The sequence below is a fragment of the Dermacentor albipictus genome, chromosome 4, assembly GCF_038994185.2.
Source record: "Dermacentor albipictus isolate Rhodes 1998 colony chromosome 4, USDA_Dalb.pri_finalv2, whole genome shotgun sequence".
NCBI lineage: Eukaryota > Metazoa > Arthropoda > Arachnida > Ixodida > Ixodidae > Dermacentor > Dermacentor albipictus.
Genome location: NC_091824.1, coordinates 37,994,152 through 38,014,859, shown reverse-complemented (window position 1 = coordinate 38,014,859; position 20,708 = coordinate 37,994,152). Strand labels below are relative to the sequence as shown.

Genomic DNA, 20,708 nt, shown 5'->3' with positions numbered 1-20,708 from the left:
GCAATTACTTCCGGCCCACAATTACGTAACGCCCGGCCAAGTTTTTTCCCCACTCATTGTAGCTGATCACCAAAGATGCTCTTGACATTTTGAATTTACTCATTTCTATTTGGCTCCCTGATGGATGAGCATTACGACTCTCCCTCCCTTTCTTTCCCACTTAGTTCTGTTACACCCTTCCCAAACATAATTCTCAATAACTGGCGGCTCTTCTGAGTCTCTAAGCTGCGTTTCTGTAACCGCATACACCCCTATTTGTTCCCTTTGTAACTGCTCCTCAATCTCTGCCCACTTTTCCTTTCTTCTGCTGCCCTGTATGTTTATGTAGCCTATTGCATGGCGAACTCTCTTTCTTGCTTTCCTCCTTTTTCTGTTATCGACGGCGACGCTGTTCTGAGGTTCCCTTAGGGGACCTTCTTGATTACTACCTACTCTGGCCTCCTGAGCGCCCATGGGCCCCCTAAAAAGCAACAGCGCGACCATCAAGTCGCCAGCCCATTTCTCGTGCCAGCCTGTAATTGGAGTGGATCCCGTCTCTTTGAAAACTACCACACCTTCTAACTTCCCTGTTTACTTCGACAACCTGGAAGCCTTTCTTCCAGCTCATTTTCCATATCGCCTCATTAGCAGTCACTACGGGTCGTTGTCCGTGACTGTCACGCACAGGCACCTCCGGCACCGTGCACACCAAGATCTGCACCTGAGGGGATAGCTCGTGCAAGTCGTCCACCCCCTTCGCCAAGTGCCGGTCTAGTCGTATCCCTTTCCTGTTTAGGACGTCATTTATCCCACCTGCCACTATGACAAGGTTGCGTACGTGGACATTTTCCGCGAGCTTTCCTTTTGCTCGCTCCATGACAGAACCCAGTGTCCGCTGTGGAAATGTCCCTACCGCCACTCTTTTGTCGCCTTTACCCTCTCCACAACTGCTTCTGAGAACCTAGCCAGGTTTGAGTCGCCGGCGATAATCACCATTTCACTCTCTCCTACCTCTCCCTGCTTTCCTTTGTCGTTTTCCGCCTGATTCGGACTCGACAAGGGGCATTGTCCCCTGTGCTCCTACTTTTTCCACGAGGCTGCCTCAAGGTGGGTGCCGCTCTTTCCAGCTAACCCTTCACCATGTTGCACGCATTCCACGTATTTTGCCAGCACTCCCTCTCCTGTTACGCCGGTGGACTGCGTTGCATCGTCATGCACATTCTCGTTCACAATGGTGCCCCTGTTCAGCTTTGCCTCGGCTGCTTGAAGTCTTTTTTCAACTACCTTCCGTGCATCACGCTCCCTATTTAGCTCATTTTTGAGCTCTTCCACCTGTTGGACAAGATCTTCCTGGAAAGCCTCCATTTTCTGTAGCCTACTATCGACATCACAGTGTGTGCCGGTTGTTTCGATTTCCTCTCCATTGTTAATCCGTCTCCTCATCTGCCTCGTGGACCCCCCGCGCGCACTGCCTGCTTTCCCGGCTTTTTTGCCATGTATTGCACCGCTTTTTCTGATGCAAATACGATAATAATGCAGAGCATGTGCCTTTTAGCAATAACCGATACGCACAGGATCCAAATCCTCAAAATGTCGCAAAGCACCTTTCACCACTGTTTCAAAAGCAATCAATGCCGTGTAGACCCAAGGTATGACACGTTCTCGTACGCGCTCAACCACGCGGCCACGCTCTCACTTTGCTACCAAAACACGCACAGTAAAACTACTAATAGCTATTAGTCTTGCCACCTCGAAGCTACCATTTAAAGGCTACAAACATTCAACGTCCCACCCTGCTGCACGTGTGGAAGGACGTGGCGCGAAAGGATGCTCTAACCATCGTGCAAAACCAAATGTACAAGAAACACACCCGCGCACAAGAAATATGAGACAAAAAAAAGAAAACCACCCATTACTATTTAAAGGCAAAAAATCAGCAAATCAAACACACAAACAAGCTCATTCAAATGATCAGGAAGCTTTAAACACCGCGCTGTATGCAATACAAACCTGGTGCTCGAAATGGCAGATGAGTATTAACCTCAAAAAGACTGTTGCAATGACCATTACTCGCAAAAAGAATCCCTTAACCCCTACTTATAGCATTAACAACCAGTCTTTATCAGTCGTGTCCACGTACAAATACTTGGGAGTAGTATTAACATCAGATCTTAGGTGGAATGAACATGTAACATACATTTATAATAAAGCAATGAAGAAACTAGGCTTTTTAAGGCGATCAATAGGAAACGCTTCACCTGAAATTTAAAGCATTCATCCGACCCATTCTAGAATACGCTGCAATCGTCTGGGATCCGCACACACTACCCAACATCACTAAAATTGAGAAAGTCCAAAGAAAATCAGCCAGGTTTATTTTCAATCCGTACAGCTGGCGCACATCCCCATCATCTCTTCTAGAAGCTGCAGAAATGGAAAACCTTGCAATAAGGCGTTACCGGGAAAGAATGAAATGTTTTTCTTACTGTATAACAATCAATTAAGAATAGATAAAACAGCATATATTCTACCGGCTAGTCACCGTTACACGCGCTCTTATCACAACATAAAGGTTAGAGATTTTACCTGCAGGACTAATGTATTTAAAAATTCTTTTTTCCCGCGCACGATTTCTGAATGGAATGCACTACCTGCCACAACTGTCGAATGTCCAACGATTTCATCCTTTCTTTCTGCACTTTGTGAATAAACCATAGCGTTCATCTCTCGTTTTTACTAATCAAATCATGATTGTGAAAGGTTTCTTTAATGTTTTTTTATGCAGATTCTTGTTCAGTGTCTGTCATGTTGTTTGATCTTATTTCATATGTGTTTTTTGTTATTTCAAATGCCTACTCCTGCCTAAGGCCTGGTAACAAGGCTGGCAGTACTTGTAAAATAAATAAAATAAATAAATAAAGCATGCACTGAAACTTATGATTTCGTCGCCGCCACGGAGCCCCGAAAAGCACGTCCATTTGCCACAAAATTTCACGCCGTACCAGCAGAGGTAATCGTCGCCATCTATGAGGAGGGCGGAGCAGTAAATCCGTTTCCCTTGCATGGCCTTGTAGATCGTTGCGCGCCGATCCAGGTGGCCGAGCCCTCCCCCCTAACTCCTCGCCCTCTCTCATCACTCCCTCTTAACTCCCACACCTTCGACTGTCTCGATCCGCGCGCGCCTGGCGGCCCGCCGCCAGCTTAGCCCGCTGCATGACGTTTCAAGTTTCGTTATCTGCTGTTACCGGGAAGCGTGCGCTGCTGTGCGTTGACCGGCGTGGGTAGTTTGTTTCGTGGTCCTCGATAGCTGTGTGCTTGTGCTCCGCGATGTTTCACCCGTTTCACGACTCGTACCACTCTTGCGTCGTGCAGTGGCGCACGAATACCTCAAAAACAAGCCCTGCAAGGTTGTTCCGGGTGCTTAAAGACAACAGGTGAGCGCGCAGACCCAAGGACATCATAGGCGCATGTACAGCCGTCAGCACGCTTAACACGAACGCTCCGCAGCGTGGCCTAGACCGGCTTGGACTGACACCACCGCCGCGGAGTGTTGTGCTCTCTTATCTCGGTATGTTTGCAGCGGCTTACGATAGCTGGAGCGCAGCTCGATTTGACTGCTCGTCTTGTCTTTCGCTTGTGCCTGACCGGCGGCAAGAGTGCTCTGGCTTGACATGTCCTTTCCGCCACGTTTCGCTCGTGGCTGCGGTCTCACGCGCGTCCAGCCTGGGGCCGAATCTTATAACGGTTCGGTTGGGGAACCGTTCCTATGGCCTCACCTGATTGGCCAAAATTTTGATAACGTCACAGGTCGTTAGAGGCAGCGGGGCGGTATCGCAATTTTCGAATACGTCACGCATCTGTCAATCATCTTCAAAGCGAACTGGTCGCAGGAACCGACGAAGGGGTAGTCCGCTTTGGGTTCCGTTGCTGTGGCTGAGCTATTGGCTCGTGACCCTGGCCGCGCGCGCCGGTCGCGCGTCCCCGGAGACACGCGGCCGTCGCGCGCGCGTGCGTTGGTTGCTTCGGAGGCTATTACTTGCCTTCGTCGTCTGCTTGGCGTTGCTCTTTCGGTGTCGACCACGGCTGGAAATGCCATACGCTTTCGAAGAAGTGACGGATAATGAGTTGCATCGCCCTTGCTGGCTTTCTTAGTAGACCTTTTGCAGGCTACGCTATCAAATGGAGGAGACTCGGGTGCAAGCGTACGAGTGGCCATTCCACGCAGAGGAAGGAATATTGCACGCTGGGGTTCATTGCCACCGGCCTGCAGCTCCCACAGCTCAGTCGCACGCGAAGCATTCGTCGGAATTGCCTAGATCTCTGCTGCCGACATTGTCCACAAAGTTGCCCTCGCAATTACTGTGTTGCCCGTTGAAGGGCTGGGTCAGCTTTCCCGTGACCTCAGCTTCAAAGTCATTGCCAAGGAGATATTTGCATGGTGAGATCGAATTCCCAGTGCTATCGCCAGTGTGAATAGCTCGCAGATCGCCGTTCAGGAGTCAGAAGGGTTCAACCTAGGCTGGTTCAGCGCTTCCTTCGTTCGGCTGATAAAACTATACAGTCAGGACGGGAAGCTATTGTAGAGCTCTCTTATTTGGCTGCCCTTTTTTCTCTATTTCGGGAGTGCCATACTTTGTTTCTCAATTTCACGGCACAGCGCGCACCGTCAGCACCACACTCTTCAATTTGACTTCGCACAGGAAACGCAGGGGCCGTATACCGTAATGTTCGATTTAAGTTCCATTGCTTCTATCACGCGACGCGCCGTGGTGCAGATCGCAGGGATAGCGGCAGCGCGAAGGCGAGCGAGTCATGTCCGAGCCGATGACGAAGGGCGAAAAAAGAAGAAAAACATATATAGTCGGCTAGTAAAGGTGTCCCTAAGAACCAGTTCACGGTTTTGTCGCGCTATCTATTTGAGAAGTGCTGGTAGTGCGTTCCTGTTTCATGCATCGTGCGAGCTCCTGGTAGCAGACGACATAGCGCTGCGCTCTGCCCACTCCGTGGCCAACTCATTTACGCTTACGATACCGCCTGTGGGCTGAGAATGAAAAAGAATGACATTAATAAATTACTTCTGCATTGCGTAAACGCCCGGCACCACAAGTTTATACTTCAAAACTTGGCGTATAATATTTAATTTATATTTTACATTTGTTTAGCAAGCAGAAACATTCTGCAATTCCTCGATTAGCTCGTCATATAGTGACGTACACTTCAGAGGTGGCACCCTCTCATCTATTGGTCGCGTCCTCCCCTTCTTGCACCGCCGGCTTGGGAGTGGCACATCAAGTGACGTAAGTGGCGAAGCGAACGGTTCGTATTCCGAACCGTTATAAGATTCGGCCCCAGAAAACACGTTGTGGTTTGCTTATCTCGGCAAAGCGAAATGGCGGGCGCCAGCTCGCGCGCCTTTCGGGTGTAGCCTCAAAGCTGGAGCTTTAAGGAAATGATAAATAGGAAAAGGAGAGCAAATGCAGGTTTGTGGCATTTGTAAAGGTTGGACAATAAAAAAATCTGCAAATCTGGTGGCACAGTTCAAGTTCATTTCTTATATTCTCTGACAGCTCGCATCGGAGTGCTCTCGCGGAGTGCTTTCGCAGGTGCCATTTGCACCAAAATTGTGACGCAACCGTTCGTCGTAGAGCGTTCCGGCTGATGTCATACACGCCTGTCTATGTGTGTACGTCGTGCTTAAAATTCGAAAAAGTAAGGACTGACCGCCTGAAAAAGCAGGCAGATCCCATGCCCTGTGGGAATCGATGTTATGCGAAGCAGTGCGCGGGGAGCCTACCAAGTTAACGAAACGACCACGAGAGCACCAAGACGTAGGCGGATAGATAGATAGATAGATAGATAGATAGATAGATAGATAGATAGATAGATAGATAGATAGATAGATAGATAGATAGATAGATAGATAGATAGATAGATAGATAGATAGATAGATAGATAGATAGATACTGTCAAAGTGGTAAATGTTCGCGAAGAAATGCATCGCATTTAATAAACTCAATTCGCAAACCGCAACGAAACCTCTATGTCTTCCCTAAATGACATGTTTCCGCATTCCCATACTTATAAGCATGCTTGAGTGTCTGCCGAATATTTTTCCATAGGAACATAGAGCCATTTAAAATATTAACTGCAGTTCGCCTTTCTGAATGCTAGCGAAGAAACCATACAGGAAATGCGTATGGCAAAGTGTCAAACATGACACTGTGAATAAGATCGGGAACCCGCTGTGTAAGTCACCAAGATGGATGGATGGATGGATGCGAAACTTTAATAAAGTCACCAAGATGCGATGGGGGCATTGAGTTACCTTATGTGCACTTATAAGCTATAGAAGATGCTACCTTTCGATACATTGCATCTATGGCCAGCGTCTTTCTAGTTACCTAAAAAGCCAGTTTCTTATCCGACAAGCTGCCACTTATTGCGTTTCGCCAATAACTGGACATTAAAAGCTTAGTTATAATCTCATCCACGCGTCTTTCTTGCTCAGGACACGCGCAGCTCCTACGCCCCGACCGTGGATCTTCTGTGCATCGTGGACTAAACAGGAAGCCAGACACTAACCTGCAATAGCGCTCCGATGCGCGCTGTCAGAGAATATAAGACCCGCCGTGGTTGCTCAATGGCTATGGTGTTGGGCTGCAGAGCACGATGTCGCGGGATCGAATCCCGGCCACGGCGGCCGCATTTCGATGGGGGCGAAATGCGACAACACCCGTGTGCTTAGATTTAGGTGCACGTTAAAGAACCCCAGGTAGTCAAAATTTCCGGATTCCTCCACTACGGCGTGCCTCATAATCAGAAAGTGGTTTTGGCACGTAAAACCCCATAATTTAGAGAATATAAGCAATGAAGAACATGAACAACTATGCCACCGGATTGGCAGATCTACTTATTGTCCAAACTTTACAAAGGCCACAAACCTGCACTTGCTCGCCTTTTCCTATTTATCCTTTCCTTTAAGCGCCAGCTTTGAGGCCAAACCCGAAAGGCGCACGAGCTGTCGCCCGCCATTTCGCTGTGCCGAGATAAGCAAACCGTAACGTGCTTTCTGGATGTGCGTGACACGCAGCCACGAACGAAACGTGGCGGAACGGACATGTCAAGTGAGCGCTCTATCGAGCTGCGCTCCAGCTATCCTAAGGCGCTGGAAACATACCGAGATAACAGAGCACAACACTTCGCGGCGCTGGTGTCTGTCCAAGCCGGTCTTGGCCACGCTGTGGAGCGCTCGTACTAAGCGTGCTGACGGCTGTACTCGAACACAGCCCTGAACATGTGTGCGCTCGATGAGCATCCGGACGTCGTTGTGCCTTGATTGTGCAACACTTCCCTCTTACCGGTAGAGATAGCTGAGAAATAGACGTTCCTCCTCATTAACAACTGTCTATGACTGTTTTTCTGTGTTTTTCTGTGCCATGTCTCATTCTGAAGCTTCAGTAGCTTGCTTAGCTTTCCATTCCGCCCTCAGTGCTTTTTCTGTGTGTCACGTTCTACAAACGTACTAACAGCTGAAAAATTACTGTTCGTCTTTGTGTATTATCGCAGTAATCGCCGATGGGAAAACCGTGCGTACAACCTTCATGTGTGGGCGTGATGCGCTTGTTTTTTTCTTCTGGAAAGCATGAACATTGCAAGTGTCCTAAACGCACATTTTTTCTGCAGTTCGTGTTTATAATATAAAGGAGTGCCCAGTAGGTACGACTAAGTGCCTTAAGTGACGTAATTTTACTGCTAACCATTGAATTCGGGGTGAAAGAAAAGTCGTGTTGTTGGCTTATTTTACCTGGTCTTTGATTGAGGAATAAGCCTTTCTGCAATTGTTTTCTATGCGCTGCTGCAAAAGCCGACTACCTTCTGTTCCCCCTTGCCACCGTTACTCAAGTTGTGGCCAAGTGCAAAATAATGTGATTGTGTGTATTTCAGTTTCTAGTACAGTGTTATTTTTGTTCTGCCATATCTTTTTCATTTTGCTCAGTAGTAATGAACATGTCACGCATTTCATATACTTTCCTGCAGGTTTATAAGTAAGCTACACTGCGTAGTGTAGTGTAGTGTAAGCGCAGTGATGCAGTGGAATGCCCGAGGCCTGCGTGGTCGCCTAAGTGACTTCCGACAGCGCGTCCAGAAATACCGCTTCCCCGTGATTGTGATATGTGAGCCCAACATGCCTTCTGCTTTCCGTCTTTCTGGATGTGTATTGCTGTGGTCTCGAGAAGCTGATGAAACCAGCAAGGTATTAGTGTGCATACGCCGAAATATTCCACACTACCGCCATGTCCTCCAGCCTCATAACGTTAACCTCATGACGTTAACCTCGTGACGTTAACCTCCAGCCTCATGACGTTAACGCTTAAAGGACAGCTCTTCTCGATACTCGGCGGCTACATTCCACCCAGAGATCACATTGATTTCTCGTACCTGTCCTCAGCAATCCAGAGTTGCACAGCTCCCCATATTATTGTGGGCGACTTCAAGGCTCATCACCCCCAATGGGGAAGTACAGTAATGAATAACCGAGGCAAAGCCTTGTCCGACTTTATGCACTCACAGGATTTCGTTAATATTAACGATGGCTCTCCTACGATTCTGCGTGGCACGTCCTATAGTAGCTGCTCGGACCTGACGTTTGTTTCCTTACAACTATACAGTCCTCTATTAGCTGGTTCAGTAATGTGGAAAAGCATGGCAGTGATCGCATACCAACGTATATCTGCGTAAAGTGGTTCGAACCTACCACTTCGTCTCATGTGCGGTGCACAGACTGGCCCACTTTTAAGACATTCATAGAGAATTCCTGTGCGAATCTCGAGTCACCAACCCAAATAGAAGACTTGATCACGTCCGCCCTCGGTGAGGCCACGCGGAACATATGTGCACCTACGCCGGGGTCTCCTATCGACGTGGAATACGAGAGGTTGCGCGCAGGAAATATAGAAGGACGAAATCCACGTACGATCTCGCCCTTTGTCGCCGAGCTCAACGACAAATAAAGCGCCATCTCGAGAAATTAGGAAGGAAGCGCTGGAGAAAGTTCTGCTCGTCACTGGATCCTCGCAAGCCGCTGTCACGTATTTGGTATGTAGTCAGGAGCCTACGTTTTCCCCCACAAGAAAGGTACCCTTTCAGTGCTCTGGCCGTTTACCAACGCCGCAATGATGTAGAGGTAGCGGACGACTTCCGCAATATGATTGTGGGCACAACTCAACCAGCCTCAATCCAATTCGAAGTTTTTGCGCCACCTTCCTCAAGTGACCACTACGACTTGCTCTTTACGATGCCCGAATTAGAGGCTGGTCTTGCGTCGTGTCGGCATTCATCTGCCCCTGGCCCTGACGGGATCTCGTACTCGTCTTTCTCTCACCTTGGCAGGGCTGGTCGCAATGCGCTGCTCAATTATTACAACGACACGTGGGGTCTCCGGTATTGTTCCGCAGCAGTGGAAGATCAGCCGCCTAGTTGCTCTCTTGAATCCTGGAAAGACTCCTTATGAGCTTGCCTCATACCGGCCATTTGCATTAGACAGCTGTGTTGGAAAAGTTATGGAACGAATGGGGGGGGGGGGGGGAGGGTCCTGGCGAGGCTCGAATGGTTTCTGGAGAGAAATGATCTTTATCCGAACACGATGACCGGTTTTCGGCGGGGTCGTTCTTCAATTGACAGCGTCATTGACCTCGTTACGACAGTGGAACATAAAATACGTCAACGCCGACTCGTCGCCGCTGTTTTCTTAGATATCAAAGAGGCCTACGACGACATCCTTCATGAAGCCATTGTTGATGCCCTAGATGACTTGGGTATTGGCGGCCGGCTCTACCTGTGGATTTTGAGCTACCTCAGCAGCCGTTTCGTTTACATGTCCACGCCTGACGGAGAGACTAACCGTCATCAGGTATGCCGTGGAGTTCCTCAGGGAGGAGTTCTCAGCCCAACATTATTTAATGTGGCACTGATTGGCCTGGTGAGCGAACTTCCACCTCACATCCACATCAGTGCATATGCAGATGACATCTGCATCTGGGCTTCTGGTACAACACGCCCACAACTACGTGCGAAATTACGACGGGCTGTGTCATATACTTCACGATACATACAGCGTCAGGGTTTGCTCTTAGCTGCCGAAAAATGTGCTGTGGTTGCATTCACGCGCAAATCCGTCTGCCGCTACCCGATCCCCATTAACGGTGTCATAATACCTTATGTGTCCCACCACAGATTCTTGGGCGTTATCATCGATCGCGGTTTGTCATGGTCGAGGCATGTTAATATGTTGAAGCAAAAACTTAATCTGTTTTGCCATGTTCTGCGCTTCGCAGCAGGCATGAAATGAGGCCCCACGGAAGGCTCATTTAGTTACTAAGACTTTATCAGTCTCTTTTCGTAGGCTACAATGATACAGCCTTCCGATACTCTCAAACTTGAGCATTTCCTGCTTACGGACATTAGAGAGCGTTCAAGCGCAGGCACTCAAAATATGCCTCGGGTTGCCACGGCGTGCCTCCAAGAAAGGCACAATTGAGGAAGCCCGCGTATGCCCATTATCGATATACCTGTCCCATGAACCACATCGTGTGTATTTACGCTTACTGAAACGACACCATTGCCATCCATTGACGTCGGTTCTACATGAGCGGCCGGACAGCAGTTTCACAAGTGCACTCCGCTGCCATCTACCCCACATAACATCAGGCTATGCCCTTCTATATCACCCCGTCAAACCACCGGCCGTGGGTGATGGTTCAACCTTCCGTATGCGTACATGTCCCCGGCATACTAAAGAAATCATTGGTTCCCGTCAGTAGACTACAACAACTTGCTCTCGCGTACATTTGGTCAGGATACCAGACATATGTTCATGTTTACACAGACGGCTCCGCGTCACCAAAGGCATCAACAGCAGCTGTGGTGATACCAGCCCAACAGATGACTCGAGGTTTCATACTAGACCATAATTCTACATCAACCGCTGCAGAGCTTGTGGCTATTCGGGAAGCGATTCGCCACATCTGCGGGGAAAGACCTCAAGAGTGGTGCATTTTCACGGACTCAAAACCCGCGCTGCAAATTTTGGGATGCTTCCTGCGCCACACCGCATATCAGGTTCTGGCACTGCAGATCACCGAGCTACTTTCATACGCTCAAGAAAAACACCACCGCATAGTGTTCCAATGGATCCCGGGACACTGTGGGCTCAACGGTAATGAGATGGCCGATGCTGCAGCAAGGAGCGCCCTCAGCAATGGCCTGCGAACTGTAGTGCCATTCTCCAGACCGGACATCACATGCCTCCTGTCGGAATTAATGAGGAGTGCGACGAGAAGATACTGGGCTCAGCCAGACGCTCGTCACGTCCGCCTTAAAAGGCTGGATTCCGATATGAAATTTCCTATTCTGCGTGGAATTCCACGCCCTCATGCATGCCTGATACACAGACTGCGATTAGGCGTCGCCTTCACGCGCAAATATTTCCTCATTATTGGACGGACAGACTCCTTGGACTGCTCAGTGTGTGGCGCTGTAGAGACTATACAACATGGGCTCATGGTGTGCCATGAGTACGCGCGTGAAAGATTGACAATGGGAGATACCTTGAGACATTTACACAATGGCCCACTGTCGGAGGACCTCTTACTAGGCGCATGGCCACAGAGTTGGCAGACGACAGAGACAATGCGTGCTCTTTCACGTTTCCTAGGTGACACGGGCCTGGACTCACGCCTGTGATACCAGTTGTGTAGTGTGTCCTTCACCTCGTTCCTCCCATTACCATTCCCCATTGTGACCCTTTTTCTTCCCCTCTTCCCCTTCCCTTACGTAGAGTAGCAGGCCAGATGCTCCATTATCCGGCCGACCTTTCTACATTTTGCAGTCATTAAAATACTTCTTCTTATAAGTAAGCTCCTGTTTTCATTTTTGTTATAGCTGTCAATCAAACAATCAGCATTTTATTCTATTTTTATGTATTTTGCGTGTCATTGTTTTTGCCATTACCAGTGAGTTTTCCCTTTCTTTAGTTGTCATGACTATGTCATACACGTCGTCCAGTTTTTTGCAATGTCTTAGCGCATATATCAGAAGCTCGTCTACATTTTGGTCTTGAGGGTGTTATATAAAGATCTTGTTTATTTTTGTGTGTGTACATGAAATGGCCTTCGAGTTTTCTAGCGTTTTTTGTTGTTTCACTGTCTGTGAATTTTTGTGTTTAGTACTCATGTATATGTCATGCACCTTTCACTTTTGTTCATTTTTTGAGCGTGTATCACACCACGTTATAAGAAAGATTGTTTTCGGAAACGACGTCAATAAAGCGAGACCGAAAATTTGTTGTGTTGGAAGTGGAATTTTTTTTATGTCCCGGCACATGCTGGTATTATGGGCAAGACTGCGTGCATACCATCGCATAGCTCAAGGAGCACCACGAGCTGGCTCGCGGTGTGCCGTAGCGCGCGCGCGATAAAAAAAAAAAGACCAGAACGCACCGCGTACAGGCAAAAACAAGAAAAGTAAGTGGCGCGCGCGGCACGGGGAAAAGAGAGTGGAGCGGGTCTGCACAATAAACACAACAACAACAACAACAAAAAAAAACGCTAGAAAGAGGAGGCACGGCGCAGCTGCTGTTCCTGTTGCCATGACAACGTAAACAATCGTGTGCGCCACCATTTTGCTAGAGCATCGCCCTCCTGTTAGGGACGTAACTGAAGGGGACCTTGGCGCTAGCGTCGAAAGAACGTCTGCTCGAAAACAGCCAATGGCAGCCATGCGGAGATTCACCCCTGGGACCGGAGCGCCAGTGCGGAACGTGTGACGTCACGCCACGTGATCCGCTTTGGAGAGGCGTCGCAGCTGCGCTCGCTCTGAGCCTCTCCGCTGCAGTACCACGTGACTAGGTGCGGGGTAAAGGGCCAAATGTAGTCAGGCGTACCGTGAGCGAGCGCAGACGAATTACGTCACGCTGGCGAGAACAACGCTGTCTAAAATTAGGCCGATGGTTCGATGGTCCGACGCACTGGCGAAGCCAACGTAACCAGACGCGGCCAACGCGCCCCAACGCACCCGGCGTCGAGAGACGCTCGCCCGCGTGCCGATTACGTCGGACTATATGCGCGCCTTTAACGGCTGCTTCGCGTGCGCTTGGACGCTCAGTCCCGCCATGGATGGCGCGCCGGCTGGACCATCTGTGCGTGCAACAGGCTGAATCAACCCTATCATCAAGTAAATATATCTAGACGGCAGGCTCCGAAATCTCAAGCAAAGGTAAAGTTGCCTGCTGAAACACCGGTACAGAGGGAGGCCAGGTTAGCACGTTATACAGAAGCTTACCAAGCGCGGAAGCCTGACAAGATCGAAGTTGCTGCAAACGTCGCGTCGTTTAGCAACACTTACGACAACAGGGAGATGTAGGCGAAGCCGTGGATAAAAGTAACGCACGCAAAACGAACGTTTGACAAACCGCACATTTCGGCTGCCGGCAAGCTCGACTGCGACTGTAGGTTTCACCGCCATTTCGCGGACAGCCCGTTCGGCAGCGTGTGTAACGTGTGTGAAAGACTGTGGCCTAACTTTGATGAAACACTGTGTGCATAGTCTTTGCAAAACAAAGCCAAACAGACCATTCGCCGGTGATGACTAAATTTACAAGCGTTGAACCTCAGCCATTCATGCTCGCCTGACGAGGGTCACAAATACCACCGTAAGTTGTGCTAAGTTGGTGAGTTGCTTTGGTGCAAGAATTAACAAGCGAACACTAGCCATGCAATAGTTCTATACACATATAAATACTTGTGTATACGTACCCGCCTTGGTTGCTTGGTGGCTATATGGTGTTGTGCGGCAAAGCAAGAGGTCGCGGGATCGAATTCCGGCCACGGCCGCCGCATTTCGCTGGGGGTGAAATCCGAAAACACCCGTACACTTAGCTTTAGGCTATGTTCCTATTTGTGAAGCGGCAAGCCGGCGGAAAGGCCAAAGGACATCTCCAAGGTGTTCACATTTGCTTCGACGCTTCCCCTTCGCAACAATATTCTCATACGCCTGGCACGAAGCCCTAACCTAGCACAAGAGACCATACTTTCCCAACTTTCAGAGACCGTAGATTAACAACCAGTTAAGGTATAGAAAAGGTCACAATATATTCGAAAATGGAAGATCGAGCTCGATAAAATGCATGAATTCTCATTATTATCATTATTAACGAAAGTGGGTCTCTGCGGCGCATTTCCTCTTAACTAAATACTAGAAGCGCGCGAATGTTGAAAAATTTGACTAAATATCAACTATTCTCTGCTTTTTGTTCGAGAATTTACTATAGAAAATGTTGAATTATGGAACTTGTTTAATGAAATGTTGTTCCGAATGACTCTGCGGCAGGATATCTGCGGAACCCTTACGTGTTCAGAAATGTGAATAATAAGTTTTACTTGGTCAGTGACAGTTACATTTCGTTTTTGTAAAAATTGGAGGACGCTTAAGCTTCGCCTTCAAGAGTGGAACGCGACAGCGTTCCCGTAGACCCGCCAAGGGGTATAAGACAATGCGCTCCGGCGCAGCGATCACTTACGAGGTGCCCCGCATCGGACTTTGCGCCCACCTATCACGCGGTGAGCGTCGAGCAACGCAGCGTTCGGCGCGGCAACAAAACGTACGCCTGAGCAAACGGAACGAACCAAAGAACTCGGTGTCTCGGAGGGGGAAACGATCTACGCCAGCCAAACGTCGTGATCGGCACGGGCAGAGAGATGGATAGATAGTAATCTAAAGAAAGGAACAGCGCTTGATTATGCAACCTGTGTGGGAGCACGGCGAAGCGTCGTCAGGGGAGAGGGAGTCGGAGCCGCGACGCGCCTGGCACCGGTCCCAATGCGCGCGTGGCACGCCTCCTGTCGGGGCAGCGCCGTACATTGAGAGGAGGGGGTCTTCTGTGTTTGCCGCAAGATGGCTCTGCGTGTGCGGTAAGCGCAGAAGAAATGTAGCGGAAACGTACTTCGCTACTCGTGTAACTGCGACTCCTGTAAGTTACATGCTCAAAATTACCGATATACACCGCAATATAACTTTCTACGGCTCGTTTCTGAGACAACACCGCATTCACTAGATGTGCTTTTGTACCGCTTTGAAGCATCGAACTCGTGGCTGAGTGGTAACGTCTCCGTCTCACACTCCGGAGACCCTGGTTCGATTCCCACCCAGCCCATCTTGGAAGTTGCTTTTTATTTATGAAGTGCCTGCCGTGATTTATCGCTCACGGCCAACGCCGCAGACGCCGACACCGACGCCGACGACACCGGCTTTTCTGCGACACGAGCTCCTTAAAGCTATCGCGTTAAAACATGCTACCTGACTGACTGAGGTTGCGTCGCACTCCTGGCCATGTTGACACTCGGCTGCTTAGTTACTGCCTATTACTATTAATTTGTAGGGGTAACTGGTGAACAAGTCACTAGTAACCGCAAGCGCTTTCAAGTCCTTCGTCTTCTGTCCGACGAAATAGTGAGCGACAACCACCAACTCGATCAAGCACTCACTTTACCGCGTTCCTATTTTCCGCAGTCACGCACACGTCTTACAGCACGTCTTCTATCATACGCCCAAATAACTATGTGTTGGAACTGTGCCACGATATTATGCCGCTCACGTTTAATTTATTTCGGTAAGAAAGTTGTACCCACGATTGTGTCTCCGAATATCTTCTTGAATGTTACGCATACAAGAAGCCTTTCACCACTTGATTCATGGCCGATCCCGCACTGTGGATATATTCACCGCAATCATTCAGAACAAGTTGAAGAACGAATTAAAATATGCTCGGGGGTTTAGCAATGTTTCTTTTTAGATTTTACTATTTACTTTCCTAATTCATGAGATTATCGGCTAATCCCCCACAGTGGGTATCAGTGCCACCAACATCCCCGCTACCCCGCCCCGCCCCGCCTACCCCCACTCACAGAGGAAACAAAACCACAAAGAGAACGAAGAAGTTGCATATGGTTCCAAGCGGCTCATCCAGCCCTGCCGAAATCTACGAGGGGAGCCCCGACCCCGCGCAGGAACTCGAGGGGCTCTTCGATCCCATATCGCAGCGAGACTTCTTGAGGCTGTGCGTCCAGTGCCTGCACATGGCCGAGAGGGGCGTCGGCAAGCCGACAAAGCCCTACGGCGCCGTCAACGAACAGCTGCGCAGCTACGTGAACACCACGTTCGCCGAAGTCCTGCAGGTGTCGGGCGAGCAGAAGATTGCGCGCCTCATTTCCAAACTGCCGGAAGTCGACGTGCACCTTCTGGTCACCGTCGTTCAGGCTGAAGGTCTCGTGGCCAGAGACGTGAGCGGGAAGTCCGACCCGTACTGCGTTCTGCGCGTCGGTGGCTCGGACGCGCAGCTGACCAGCGTCAAGAACAGGACAGTTTGCCCCATGTGGGATGAGAGATTCCGCATCCGTGTGTTGGACCCGGGTTCGGACGCCTTTCAGCTCGCCGTCTGGGACAAGGACCCACGGACACTGTGCGGCGTGTGCCGGGAGCTCCGGGACGTGCGCTCGTGCTTCTCGTGCCTGCACTTCCTGAGGGAGATGTTCGAGACCGTGTGCTCTTTCGACGGCGCCGACGACTTCATGGGCGCGGCGTCGATTTTCGTCAACGAGGTCCCCTGCACCGGCTGCGAACAGTGGCTCCGTCTCGCGGATGCGGGCGGCCGGGGAGCGTACGGCCGCGTTTACGTGAGGCTCGGCTTCGAGTGCAAGACCACGAAGCGGTTCAACCGCCAGACGGTGCTGCGATATCACTACTACCTGTGCCTTATTTTTTTGTTGCAGCACGCGTCAACGGCGGCCGAAGGTTTGCCTCTTACCTGGGTCCAGTGGGAACAGTGCTTCACGGAAGAGGGCCTCACCTTACTTTTTCGCCACGCCCAGTACCACAACCTTTCTAGCCTTGAGCAGCAGCTGTGCCAGATAATGGCACTGGCGAACGTCGTCAGGTCTAAAAAGACTAGACTCAACTTTGCTGCGCTGTATCAGCTGTTAGCGCAAATCAGGACATCGATCAAAGAGACGCAGGAACAGCTCATCGTCAATTCTTTGGAAGTGGTAGTCAAGGCTCTGACGGATCCCTGTCTGGAACGCTTGGCTAGGCTGCATCATAACTTTACCTTTGCCAAGAAGTATCATCGTATTGATTTGCTCGGGCTCCTTTTTTGCTGCGTTACGATTGAAGCGCTCGTGGAGACTGAAATCACGGACCCTGCTGGCGTAGAAATACGGAAGGATGCTTTAGCGTGGTATGAAGGCTTGCTGACACAGGAAGATTTATGCGACGATGATTCGCTCACGAATATTGTCACGCGAATACTTTCCACCATAGAGGCCTATCACAAAGAGGCTGATCGTATCTTTAAGTCTGCCTGGAACGAAACATACACACAGATCGTGTTCAAGGAACTGGATGCCTTCATTTGCCAAGCGTTCGAGACAAGAGTGAGGAATTTCAGTACCTCACTTGTCGATAAGCCGGCTGACGACGTCTCCCGCTCGAACGCAGTAGAGGAGAGCTTGCGGCTTTTTTACGCGTTTCAACGATTCCGCAAGGAGGTTTCCAGTGCACTGGTATCAAGTAGTTATCCCATGCGAATGGGCAAGCTCCAAGACTGGTTCGGCTTCGACCTGGTATTACTTTGGTTCGATCTAGCGAGAATTCCCGTATGTGGCTGGATATCTGATCTCGTTGACAAGGACGACATGTCACCTCTCGCCCGCGACGTCAAGTACGGATCGGCCGTTCGAGACACAATCGACATTCTGCACAGCCGTTACGTTGAACTCTGGCGAAAACTCGACCTTCGAGATTTTCGCTGCGTCCGCGCCTTCACCACGGCAATGGCGGAAGAGTGCTCGCATTTCGTGCGCGTCCTTTCGAGCCGCGTCGAGTCTGCCGGCTACTTTGACGTCATCGGCGAGTTTGAAGTGTCTTCTCAGCTATGCGTAGCCGTAAGCAGCTTCGCGCGCATCGCGTCCTTTTTACAAGAAACCATCACGCAAGTGGACTTCGTGTGCCTGAACGACTGCGATGACATCGCCGAAAGAGCCGGCGAAGCTCGCTTCCCGCTGGAACGAGCTCTAGACACGTCCCTGATTGCCATGGCTCGAGTCTGCTCCGAAGCCGTTGAGAGACTCGGACCGGAGCTCCGGAAGAGGATGTCGCAGGTCTGCGATGCGAGCTCGAGGCACTTGCAAGACCGCGCGCTTCACGATCTCGTGCAGTACGTCGATGCCTGCATAGGAGCTCTTCACGACCACCTGGACGAAATCGCGTTCCGAAAGATGCTCCGGCTCCTGTGGAAGTCCAGCGTCAGCTCGATCAGGGAACATGCCTCACTTATTCAGGATAATTACTTGTATCGTTTCACAACTGCGTCTCTGAGCTTCGTGGGTTTGCAGAGGGCACTTTTTCAGCTGAAGGACCTGTTCCATGCCGGAGGCGCAGGTTTGTCTTTGGTAGAACTGAACGTCAAGCCTTATGCTGACCTCGACGAAAAGTTGAACGAACTAGTCCGGGCGTTACAAGAGCACAACGATTTATGTGAAAACGGTGGGGCTATTATAGTATGAGAAGGCGCCTGTATACCTTTGATAATGACGGCGTGAAAGTAGACTTGATTTATTCCGTGTGTTTCCTTAGGTTCGCGTACGAGTGTTATAAATATTTCAGGGACAGATAATGGCACATGAAAATGACGGTCGCCTTGAAGCGCGGTGCAGACAACACTGGTTCCGAGAAAGATTAAAATTTGAAACGATCGAAAGTTGTCCGACAAGGAAGCCAACGCTTAGACAAGACTATTTCACTTCGTTGGGGCAACAATTGCTCTACTCGGCAGCGTTCATATATATCGCACTCTCCGGCACCCATTGGGGGAGGAGAACAAGTGAGTGCGTAGAGTAGGGTGAAGGAAGTCGCAATGAAATTATATAGGCGTTGCCATGGTGAGAGAAAGAGGGGAGGAGTAGGGAGTCCTTTGGTTGAAACGTTGGCTGTAGCCTGACACTGTTGATGAATGCAGTAAAAGAACTGAATGCAAAGGCAGCGATTATGTTCCTCGTTTTACTGGTACAGTATTTAAAAACAAAAAACTGAGCTTGCCTTGTCCGACATTTTCTTCCGTTAAGCTGACGACGAATTTTGTCGTTATCAATGCTATTGTGTCATCATCACGCCGACTCCTCACTTACCATCGCCATGGGTCACCGTACCATAGGTGTATGGAAAAGAAAACCTTACAGACCGCAGCCACCAAGAAAGTCAATTCGTATTTTTTGTTTTTACTTTGCATGTTGAAAAATGGGAGAAGTGGACAGCTCAAGGGTCTGCTATCCTGAAATGCCAAATGAAAAAGTCAGCAAAGAATAAAAAAAAAGGAAGCTAAGAAAAAAATATCAACAAATAGACAACGGGGGCAGAAAAATACCTACTACAGTAGTCCTTGGCGGCTGGGTAAGTGTCAAATGGAAATGGTGACAGCAACAACAGAAAACGTGCATCTTTGTGGGCTTACATAGCGCAACGTGTGTAAATAAAAGCCGACTGTCGCATAATCGCGCTATAAACTTGGTTGAAGTGCGGGTTAAACTCCACTACCGGAACAGTTCGCACGAAGCAGCAGTAACGTCGCCCCCAAATGCGGGCTTACTCCAGTTCACATCAGTGTAAATGCCAAAGACATCCTTGCTCATCCGCGAGGAGACCGCAGAAAATACCCGCCGCCTCACCCACAACTCAGCGGGGAAGAGGCCGCCGATCGGCGCAAAATGCAGACTGGGCTATTCCCCCACCTGAAATTCCTAAACGCCATGCATCCCACTCGGTATAGGGCCAACTAACCATGGTGCGGTGGTATACCAACCCTAATACATGTAACCTGCGAGTGCACTAAGCGCCCTCATAGGCCAAAGAGCAATGACACAATAGAGCAGTGGGAGGCACAGCTCGCCCGTTCCGACCTGGCAGGACAAAAGGCCTTAATTAGCCAGGTCCGGCAGGCGGCAGAGGCCAGTGGCGCACTGGACTGGGGGGCTCCAACCCCACCTCCGGAAGGTCTCTTCTTGCCCAGTACAGTTTCTATACAGGGCGTTTCAGCTAACACTTACAAAAATTTTTAAAGGTTGCCTGCGGCAGATAGCTAAGTTCTAGTTCATGAGCCGGTCTACTCGAAGCGGTGGACACTACTTGCACAAAAAATTGAGATCCAAAATCAAAGAATTAACAAGAATTCACAAATTACCCTTTTAGCGAATAATCGTGTGACCCATACTGCAATTTACAAATTCTAGCAGTGGACTTTGCAAGACGGATCCACTTAGACCGAGTTCTCAGGACGACACCAATTTCTAGACATAAATTACCGAACTTTGCGGAGAAATGCATTGGCGTTGCAGGTACTTGTATGCTTTAGTGCATGAAACGACGTTTTGTTAACAAATTAACTGGAACGCCAATGTATTTCTCCGCAAAGTTCGGTAATTTATCTTGAAACTGGTATGGTATGGTATGAAAAACTTTATCTAGGTATAAAGGTTTTCTAGGTATATAGTAAGGCTTAAGCCGAGAGACATGTACGACGTCAGGTCATGTGGAACCGGGTGGTATGACGGAGGTCTCGGGGATTATCTCGTAAGTGACATTGGTCACTTGACGTAGAACACGGCAAGGGTCTTTGTACCACGGAA

The 20,708-nt window shown here is 49.6% G+C and overlaps 1 protein-coding gene across 1 annotated transcript; it reads left to right on the top strand.

Moving 5' to 3' along the window:
- Positions 1-15,952: 15,952 nt before the first annotated feature.
- LOC135916732 (protein unc-13 homolog 4B-like) lies at positions 15,953-18,599 on the top strand. The gene has a single exon (XM_065450183.1). It carries the CDS (start codon positions 15,978-15,980, stop codon positions 18,591-18,593), a length of 2,616 nt encoding a protein of 871 aa, XP_065306255.1. The 5' UTR covers positions 15,953-15,977; the 3' UTR covers positions 18,594-18,599.
- Positions 18,600-20,708: the final 2,109 nt, after the last annotated feature.